Raw genomic sequence first — 10,948 nt, 5'->3', positions numbered from 1 at the left:
ATAAACGCTGTTGTGATGGAGTACGGCTAGCTAGATGTACGGATAGCTTGCTTCACCACCGCTCGTGTTTACGTTGCCAGTCACGTGACACCCGTGTAACCATGGTGACTCGTCCTGGGGTTGCCAGGAGAAGGGAAAGCAGACATTTTTTTTTTTTTTTTTATACTTTCATGGGAGCTTCTTCTCCAACAGTGCGGCCGTTTGCAGCTCACAAATATGGCCGCACGGTTGTGGTCCAGACTCCATGATAAATACGTCACAAACCTTGACACTCACTATCATTAATCCAAATATCTTTTATTGGCACTTTTTTTTTTAAATAAACTGATATAATAAAACAATAACATACATAAATATTGTAATACTGGCATACAAAATACCGAGTGGCTAAGAGGTGACAGCCAAACATGCTGTCTCTTCTAGGTCAGTACTAATTGCTCCTCCTCTGCACCTTGTGAATACCCTCTTCAAACACAATAAGCAAACGCTATTGTCCCAGATGTACCCTTATGCCTGAAACTAGAACTATCAAAAAATTTGTATTGGTGTCTTTAACAACATTCAAGTGATTCTAAAAGCCTATTGCAATGTATTTATTACAATTAGGATCACAATAATCAACTTACAACTTAAACAAAAACAGTGTATTACAGCTCTATGGCCAGTTTTGTGCATATATAAGTCACTAGCACATAGGACTTTACAAACTAGTGCTAACACAAAAGTTTATCAAACAATGCACACGCACAATCCTGTGCACATATGCGAACATGCGTGTGCAGACACATACACACACGACGTAAACATAAATATATACCACACACAACAGTGATGGAAAAGGACCAGCCTGGTCAAAATCAATGCTAGCAGAGGTCATGATGATCATGCCACAAAGATAATCAACATGCTGTTAAGGTTCAAAACACAATAGGATCTCTTCTGTGTTTTTTACATATTTTTGAATCAGCATAACTTATTGAAAAAGTCTCTACCTGATGTAGACACAGGAGGTATGTGGAACTCAAAAATGATCCATAAAGCAAGGCTTTTGTATTGTTCCAACAGGCATTATGTGTTGACAGGCATTGACTATAATTTATGCTTTGGAAAGATACATGGTTGTGTAATTAAGATATACAATAAAAAAAAAATACCAAATAGAAATGTGTTGCTATAATAACAATTATCAAAAAAGTGCCCCCTCCCTCGTTCCAATCCCTGTATTTTCTGTTCCAGTAAGATTCCTGGGAGATTGTTGTGCATTTGCAGAGTGGTTTCTAATGTTGTTATTCTGTTAAAGTAACACCCAATGTTTTTCTCCCAGGTATTATGAACGGAACCATGTCTTTTTTTCAAAGCTACAGTAAAGTGAAAACCTGTGTTTACACAAACACAATATTGAATTTGGGAGTTGAACAATATTGTTCAGTTGGCCTCGTAAAATGAGGCAATAATAAAAATAAAAAAATCAACACAGGCATCAGAGGCAAACCTTTAAAAAGATCTGCAGTATATGGTTTGAACCTGAGAAATGCAGGCGAAGTACAGAAGAAAGGCCTGTATTTCAAAACCTCTGGCAAGTATTTTGGTATATTAGAACCTGGCAGCAGAAGTAAGGAGGAAACTCCTGTAAAGTCAAAGACAGAAAATTCCCCCCAGAAGGTTTTTGTGTGTAGTTTATCAGAGGACAGTTGCTGGGCAGTAAGGGAAAGGATTTGAGTCCTTCTGAAAGGTGCTTATATTCAGGCTACAGAGGCAACTTTTTCACAGTTGCTGGTGTAATGGACATCCGGTCTGTCGTTCTCCGAGTGCTTCCTGTTCCAGCAGGGAAGGTTGAGCAGAAATAAAATTAATGCTCCCAGCTCCACACAGCCCCCACTAAAGTAGAAAGCCAAGTCATATGACTGTGTCCAGTCAAAGAACCACCCTGGAAACAGATGAGAGAAACAGTGTGAGCAGAGTCAGCAGGAATTCCTGGCATATACACCAGTCAGCTAAATAATGACAAGCTGGTTCCTTATTGAATGCCCTTTTCTTTGCTCTGCCTGCCTGATTTAACATTTTGACTTTTGAAATGTCTCTGACAACATGGCCTTACGACAGTTTATCCATGCACAAAAAAATAATATCTGTACCACTTGTATCTAACCAATAATTGCTGGTGTAGCAAGATACAGCTCTCTTACCGACAATAGGGGGTCCGAGCATGATCCCAAATCCCCCGAAGAACATGAGGATGCCGTGGGCTTGTGTCAGTCTGTCCAAGCCGACAATCTTAGTGGTGATGTAGGAGGTGAGAGACCAGTTTCCAGAGAAGAAACCCAGGACGACAGACAGGATCTGCAGTCCCAGATAACTTTTAGTGCTCGGGATACAGAGCAGTGCCAGACCTCCAGCAAACATTGTGAAGCCATACAGATACATGCCGTTAATCCACCGGATGTCCACCAGCGTACCCAGCGCTAGTTTACCCACACAAGTGGCAATGGCCCCTATTGATACCAGAGGAATGACACTAACTTCTTCAATGAGTCCTTGAGTCTGAGCCACGTCCTCTATAAAGAGCACAGGAGGGAACGCCCCCAGGCTGAACAGGAAGATGGCAATACAGAAGGACACCATGGCTTGGTCCTGCATGATCTCGTACATGGAGTGCATGTACTTATAGTAAGCCTGTTGCTTCTTCTTGATGACTTTCATGATGGTCAACCCAGCCAGGAGGCCCCCTTTCTTCTTCTCTGTCTGAACGGCCAAGTCTTTGGAATCAACGGTGATGAGCAACTCTTTCACCGTGAGAGTTTTCTCTGTAGTGGTTGAGGTGGAACCTGCAGTGATCTTCAGGTCATCCAACGGGGGCTTCTCGAAAAGCTGCTCCTCTGTGTTGCGTTCCAGGGCGGCCTTCTGTTTGAGGTAGTACCCTGGCATGTTAAGGGGCCTCATGAAGCCCGCGCAGACCATGAGGTTTAGTGCTACCGCTCCGATGATTAGCAGGCAGCCATCCAGGCCGAACAACACGATCAGCTCGTTCTGAGCGGAGGCATAGATGAACGCTCCAACACTTGTGCCTGGGGGAACAGAGGTAGACAAAACTTCAGTTTTTGTAAGAAAAGGACAGATCAATCAATACAAATTAAAGCCATATTCTGAAGAGTACGGCACCTTTTAAATTCTGCTGATGGCATGAGTCTTTTTGACCATCTTGATTAAAAAACATGGTTTTAAAAACCATCTCTGTGTTCACGGGTTGTATCAATATTCTTTTATACTGGGGGGCGCCAAAGCCAGAAATGTTCCGATTCTACATGGTGGCTTTAATAATGTTAAAGAGCAACCTTCCACTAGGATGGAAATCAAACATCTGCTTGAAAGTTTCAAGTCTGTTTCACCTCTGACCAAACCCAACAATGATGTCAGAGTGCACTGACACACCCTTGAGTACACCTCTACATCACGACAGTAAGGTTAAACTATTGGAGGTCAGCAGGAACAAGATTTTCACAGGATGTTAACTTACTAATATCCAGACTTTGAGATAGCTCAGTAGTTGTGAATTAATAATGGACCTTAAACTTTAAAGATAAACTTTGGGTGCTACTAATAAACCTCCCCAAAACAGATCTAGTCACTGGTCACCAGTCCACTTACCTACCTAAGAGAAGACTCTGCCTTTGCTACACTACAGGTGTTTACCTTAGCATCCCAAGGCTCCCAACAGCTCATATATGTAAGCAGTGAGCATGAAGAACGGGTGTGCACGAAGTGAGCGCAGGGCAGAGGGGGAGTGCGGCAATACCTGTGGTGACAATGCCGAGGGCAAGGCCACGTCTCTTGTCAAAATATTGACAGGTGATTGTCAACGTGGCTGCGTAGACCAGACCACAACCCAGGCCTATGGTAGAGAGGAGAAAAGGACAGACAGAAGAAGAAGAATTTATATTAACTCAGGTGAAAAGGGCAAAAGATTTTCCCTTTCACAACAAAAACACAGCAATGGGAATTCAATTGTACAGTGCATGTCAGGAAAATGTGTTGTATAAAGGCCACTTGCATTTCTTCAAAATTCTAGAAATATGTATATTAGTCCACTACTTCGCACAACAACATTGTGCACTGTGTATTTCAGCGGATGAACTCAGGAAATCCTTGCAGTGTACTGTGCATAGGGTTTCTAGCGCAATGCAGTCGGCAAAACATAAAAGAAGCATATGATGAGCAGTAAACAAGCTGCACGTGGATGTACAGCCACTGCCAACATCTAAGGGCATCTCTAAATATAAATAACTGTCTTCAAATATGCATGGCATACCCTCTCCAGTGATGCCTGTGAGAAAGGCAGTGCTGACTGTGAGGGGTTCACCGGGATTAAGCACGGCTGAGCTGTCACTTAATGCACGATAACAGGTGGTGTTGGGCCCACGCATGCACACTGGTGAGGCTGCAGAGGCAATAAAGCGTCACATGGGGATCCATGTCCTTTTTGTGATTCTACATACTTTCAGTGGAAATGGCATTCATTCAACTGGTAATTTAGGATAAAGTCAGCCTCTGATGTTGCGTAAGAGTTGAACGTTGCATGTGCCCCTGCTTTTAGACACTAGATATTAGAGGGATAAGAAGCTCAGGTAACACCATTACCAAAGAGACATCAAACACTTTTTTTTTCCACACTGACAAGACCCAAGCCTCTATCTGATGGGCTGTTAGCATTAGCTTTGCAGGCATGTATCTGTTAGAGTAGCCTAAAAACACCCAGGTAGATGCCCCCCCCCCCCCCCCCCCAAGGTTATCATCAAGTGTTTCCTTACCAACCACGATCCCATAGGAAAAGATGAGGAACTGGACATTCGGAGCAAAGGCACTGAGCATCAGGCCGCCCGCCACCATTACGCCACTGAAGATGGTCACGGGACGAGCCCCAAAGTTGTCCACACAGGCACTGCAGACAGGACCTGAGGGAGGAGAGTATAGATACAAAAAGGAAAAAAAGTGAGTGACGGAGGAACAAAAATAATCAGGGAACAAGGGATAGTGATGATATTGTGTTGCTTGACTTGTTGTATTCTGGATAAGAAACAGTTCCTGTGAAAATCAACTCATTCATCATGTGACATCTAACGTTTCCTTCCCTCTAACAAAGTGCTACAGAAACTGCAGTGCTGCAGCTGTCTGACAGCTGGGACACGTGTGGAGGACTTGGCTACGCCCGATGACCGATCAGTCCAGTCAAGATTTTCACCTCTTTGAGAAAGAGGACAGCAAGAAACCAGGCTGGCGAGTGAGCGCTGCCTTAGACGGAAATGTCAACCAAGACCACTATCACCGACCCTGTTTGCTCAACACAGTCTTGGAGCATATCTTTACAATCATTTCAGACATTCATGAAAAGTTTGTTTGTTCACACGCCAGCTTTTACCGTGGATTTGCATTTTCTATTTGCTTTTTCTCTTTTCTTATATGCATCAAGTAGGCATATATACTCACAGAATTGCTCAACAAATACAGTCATTGTTATGACTCAGTGTTTCTTCCCTATCTGTCTTTCTTTTCATCCCTTTATGGGCAGGTTAAGGGCTAAGTGATCCTCCCACATTCATAGCATGGATGACTTGCAATTGCTTTGCTCTTCGAGAAAATCAATAACAGCAACTCTGCTCAGGGAGCCACAAAGTGCCCCTCTCTGACACGACATTGCCGTTTCTCTCCATCCTGTTGAAACATTACAGTAAGTATAACTTTTTAACACCTGAAGCTACAGTAAACATATTCCTTGGTGATGGGTTGTATTTCCTCATTACATGGCAGTCATTGTCCAGACTTTGAGCAAGCATTGTGTCTGCTTTGTTATCAGTGGCATGGCATCATGTGGTACAATGATTGAGATGGAAATGGAAGGAAGATAGGTGTAAAGGTGAGTGTTTAGTGTTCTACTGTTGGCACTAAACAGAGAGTATATCCCCCTAAATCACACGTCAGCAAATATATTGCCCATAATGGCATGCAATGCCAAAACACCAATTTACTACTCAGCATTTAATTATCAGATAAACTAAGGGGGAAACTTGCTGAAAGATTACACACAGTTTTCACCATCTATCTCTCTAACATGACTCCAAAACTTCACAGCAATATCCGCACCCTCGCTGATCTAATTCAAATGCCATCTATTTTGGCTATTTAACCCCTTAAGTAGACCCATGTTAAGGAGTATTACATTATAACAGTGTGTGCTACTCACTGGCTATCAGTCCCACACCAGCCACAAGGGAGCCCACCCAGGCCGTCATGCCTTTGCCCTCCTGGAAGGCATGCAGCCACTCCGGGTACAGGACGCCCACTGACTGGGGTGATCCATAGGCCAGGAGCTGGGCCATGAAGGAGGCCACAACAATCACCCATCCCCAGCCTCCGTCCAGCACCTCGGTAGACGGAGACATGGTGCTGATGCTACTGCCGCCCACTGGGATCTGCTACAGCTTTGACAGAGAAGAGGCTCCTAGGAATGACAAACACATACAGTCGTAGGTTTGACAGTAAAAAAATAATTAAACGATCACATGTTAGTTATAGAACAGTATTTTTAAACTGGACCTATAATAGCTTCCAAAATATGCACTTACTTAAAGCCTTGATGCAAGGAAGGCTGCTGCAGCACTTAGCCTGGACAAACAGGCAGGCCACCTGTGTGAGGTCCTGAACACAGACCGACTGGAACTTACCCATAGGCAACTGCCCTTTTTGTTCCTGTCTCTATTTAACCACACCTCGGAGGTGGGGAAAGTAAAGAAAGCTGCACTGCTTTGTGCCACCCGCAATGATTCAGCTCTGATCCTCAGCCATATGGGAGAGGCCTGTCTCCTATGCTGACCTGAGTTTTTCAGACCTCTTTCATAAATAATTTGTTGCCCAGAGCAACTTTATACATCACTGCGGCACCATTAACTCCATTTGGTCGCACTTTGTTTACAATGCGGCATCTTATAGGGGAGTTGGTGTAAAACTCCTCACATTTCAGATGTATTTTCCTACAAAGCAGGCTTACAGCATGTTGACAGTATATAGTCTCCTTTTTTTATTCAAATTAAAAGACAATAATATCCTGAAGAAAATTACTGTATGATTCAAACGATCTTCTTTATTCACCACCAACAACAACAACAACCGCATTTCCTCATCATATGTTATCCTATCACTTTAATACAAACACGGGCATGTTGCGCTTGATATGTTTGTTAGAAACACATGCGACACTCACCTCAGCATCTATGAAAACAGCAGCAGGACCCTGCAGAGCTGCGCGCTCTACGGGAACTTTCCATGTAGGGTTTCCCTATTAAAAATCCCTTCTTACAAAAATCCCGACAAATGACATAAACAAAAAAAGCATCGCACGCGGATGCTGCGGAGCTTGAATCTGTGACGCTCGTGTGTCAAGACAGCGCTCTGCTTCATCAATGCGCATTATGCATCCTTTTCATACTGCTTTGTAGCCGGCGACAAAAACCGGTTCAAAGCTGTTCTTGCTGGTCCAGCAGCAGCTTGAACGCAGCTACAGGAGGAAACGCGCTGCTTCCTTTTTGCGCGCCTGGAGCGCACCGCAAACAGAAGAGCACAGAGTCTATCCGGGCAGACGGTGATGTGGAGGCTGTGGCCACAGCCTTATACGTGCTTCTTGTTTTTCTCTGGGCTACATCTTTAATCTCAAATCATTGAAAAGTCAATAAGGAGGCTGCACACATACAAACCCGCGTATGAACAGACACAAAACTATTTTACTTATCTTCTTGTTATACAGCACCTCACAAAGTAATTGAAACGTTAAAATAATAATTAGAACAATCATGTACAAAATTAATTAACTTATCTAAATATACTTCTGCCTGGTATAGCTGAAAGTTGGGGGGGGGTTCATGTGCTGATGATGGGGGCTGGGTGTGGGTTCTCTCCATGAACCTATTGCCATGAGTCCAGTCTGAACCGGTTGATGGATGGTAATACTAATAGCAACACACTGTGCCAGCAGGGTGCACTGCTTGGAATCCTCTCCGTGGTGAGCTTTGATTAAAGCAATAGGCTACATGCACACAACTCATAAAATAGTCTTAATTGGCCTGCCCTTCACTAAAACATAACAACAAGGTGATTGAACATTAAGGAATATAAGAGTGATACATGAATAGGCAGCAAGAGGGGAGATAGATGACTATAGGATATGCTTAGTCCTTGTGTAAAGAGCAGGATCTGTCTTGTCCTCATTTAACTGAAGGAAATTATTGTCTTTAATGTCTTGGAGATAGTTTTGTAATTGACTTAAATCTGCCTGATTTTGTGAATTGAGAGGCATGGATGTGTTTATCATCAGCGTATGTGAAAATGAATGTAATGAGATTGGATGATTCTTCCCATTGGGAGCATGTAAAGACAGAAGAGAAATGGACCTATAACCGAACCCTGAGGAACCCCACATTTGCAGGTATGGAGGATGAGCTGCCAATGAAGAGTAGTAGATAAAGAGTATACATAAACACATAAACACAGATCGGTAAAATGAAATAGATGTATCCAAGGAAACGTAAGTAAATTATAGGCACACACTGACAGAATAGCTTGAATTAATATTGCTCCACGAACATGGTGGAGTTTAGTTGACTCCAACTTAAAAACAATCCTGATTCTGCAGAGAAACACCCAAGTAGTCGACTAAACATGTTTTTTAATTACATTTAAATGAACACAAGCCCGATGTTGGTTACAGAGAAATCTTCTTGTGTGAAAGGAGAGAGAATAATTGCTCTTGGCCACATTGCAGCAGCATAATAAAGTTATATCATCATGTGATAGCACACATTCTCATAACCTCAGGTCAGCAACACAGTGAAAGTCAGAAGAAAAAGCAGAGGAAAGGAGTGGAGAGAAGGGACGGGAAAGAAGAACACAAAGAAGACACAAAAGATGAAAGAACGAGGGGCAGAGTAAGAACACGGGAGGGATGAAGAGAGCAGATCAGAGGTCAGACTGGTTTTCACTATGAATGCAACTAAAATTCTTCAGGAACTTTGATGCTTTTTTTCCCCCATAGCTGAGGTCTGCTGCCTGGAAGGGTCTTACAGGAAAGATTTAGGCTTCATAATCCCTTTCTGCTCGAAAAATGATGTGAAAAAAGAACAAGGGAGGCACAGTTAATTGTACTCTACTCTGGCATTACATTGACATGTTGCCCCAGACCAGTTTCAACCAGATGTAGTGCATGTCGGGGACAGTGTGTAGGAATCTGAGGGAGGGAGTGGATTACAGCGCGGCTAGGGCGCACTACGAACACAATCAATGTTGGTGCTGAATTGCACTTGCTTGCATAAGGTATTTAGTACATTTATTGATACACACACACACATTATTTGTTGAAAATTATGTGAAAACGTACCAGATATTGGGCCAACTTGTCACAAAAGCACATTCTGTACTTAACCATTTATAACTCTACATTAACGTGAGAAGTAAAAATTTAAAGATTATACATTTGTGCACAATAATTTGTTATTTAATTTAATATGGCAAGTGAGTGACTGATGTACTGAGACAGAGAAATTGAAGTGAAAGCAAAAAGTGAGACGAGATGACCTGTGCTCCCCTCGCTTTCTCCTGCTGGACAAATATCCTGTATGACATCAACTGGTTCCACTGCATTAGGGTGGAGACACCTTTGACCTAAATCATTCTTGGCCTATATCTAAGCTGACGAAAATCCTAGACTTACCGGTAAACTAACAACTCTGTCCCTTCCTTGAGGTCAATAATGTCTTTTCCATGCAAGCACCCAGAAGGATGAGTAAATGTCCCTATTAAGCCCACAGTCCATATAAACCCATTTGCAAGTCTTGAGTGGAAAAAAAACAAAAAACTACATCTTCGCTGTCTGATGTCTCTTCCAATAAAGCTGCTTATTCATATTTGACACTTTTCTTATTGTGAGTCAATCAGTTATGTCGATATTGAGTTATCGAAGCAAATGTGTGACGTGCCTTCTAATTCAGGCCTTTTCGGCATTGACAAAAGACTGGTCACGCCTACTTGAAATGCCATTTGCAAGACATAAGCAAAATGAAAATAGCTATTCAGAGCTCCTTTGGAACACCCATGGCCTTCAATGGTACTTTACGTAGGTCTACCCATTAAGCCCATGCCAGTCTTTTGACATATTTTGATAAAATACACAATAAAAGCAATAGAAATTGGCATTGACTCTGGACGTTTTGTGGTCCTCTTGGAAAATCCAATACTAACACAATGTTCTAAACCTATGGAGAAACTTTGCCTAAAAGCATGTGCGGCGGTACCAGCTGTTCGGTATTCCTGATAATACTTCTCCCTGGAACAAAGTCTTGGTTTTGTTTCATGTATAATGTGCCATATCAAAATGTATTGTCGCGAAGGCCCACATTTCCACTAATGCTTAGAGCTGGACTGAGTAGTTAAGTTGGCCTTTTATGTTCCAAAATGCAAATGTTGCTTTTAGTTTGTAATTGTTATTTTTGTGCTAGTTTATAGTTTTAACCATCAGTGGACGTTATATTTCCTAAATACCATATTCTACTGTTACATGTTTGGGGTTTTCTTTCCTGTGATAACTGACATTAAAACAGTGACATTACTGAACATTGCTTCCTGCCTCTTATAATGTGATATTAGCTGCAGTATTGTCAATCGGATAAATCAATGAGCAAATGTCAAAAATCATCTTATTAAAGACATTACTTCTGCCCTCGCTGCAGAGCTCACGTTACTCATCCACAGCCCATAAATCAACCCACATAAACCCACTTTTCTTGGCAGTTTTTCATAAGCTAACCTGGTATTCTGACATTGCCCCAGCACTTTTTTTGACACCTTAGAAGCAGCAGCCTGCTGTTCTTTTCCGTAAGAGGTTTGGCAGGTGTAAACATACAGAGCCACC

General features: G+C 42.4%; 1 protein-coding gene across 1 annotated transcript; it reads right to left on the bottom strand.

Moving 5' to 3' along the window:
• Window positions 1-629: 629 nt before the first annotated feature.
• Window positions 630-6,433, bottom strand: LOC142931655 (monocarboxylate transporter 9-like). Its single transcript, XM_076075680.1, has 5 exons — window positions 6,236-6,433; window positions 4,806-4,949; window positions 3,794-3,889; window positions 2,187-3,065; window positions 630-1,927 (listed from the first exon to the last, which is right to left on the bottom strand). Exons 1-5 carry the CDS (start codon window positions 6,369-6,371, stop codon window positions 1,743-1,745), a joined length of 1,440 nt encoding a protein of 479 aa, XP_075931795.1. The 5' UTR covers window positions 6,372-6,433; the 3' UTR covers window positions 630-1,742.
• Window positions 6,434-10,948: the final 4,515 nt, after the last annotated feature.

This window comes from Anarhichas minor, unplaced genomic scaffold, assembly GCF_050575085.1.
Source record: "Anarhichas minor isolate MPS153535 unplaced genomic scaffold, ASM5057508v1 ptg000054l, whole genome shotgun sequence".
In the NCBI taxonomy this organism is placed as follows: domain Eukaryota; kingdom Metazoa; phylum Chordata; class Actinopteri; order Perciformes; family Anarhichadidae; genus Anarhichas; species Anarhichas minor.
The sequence above is the reverse complement of the archived record's forward strand: the minus strand, read 5'-3'. Positions and strand labels throughout refer to the sequence as shown.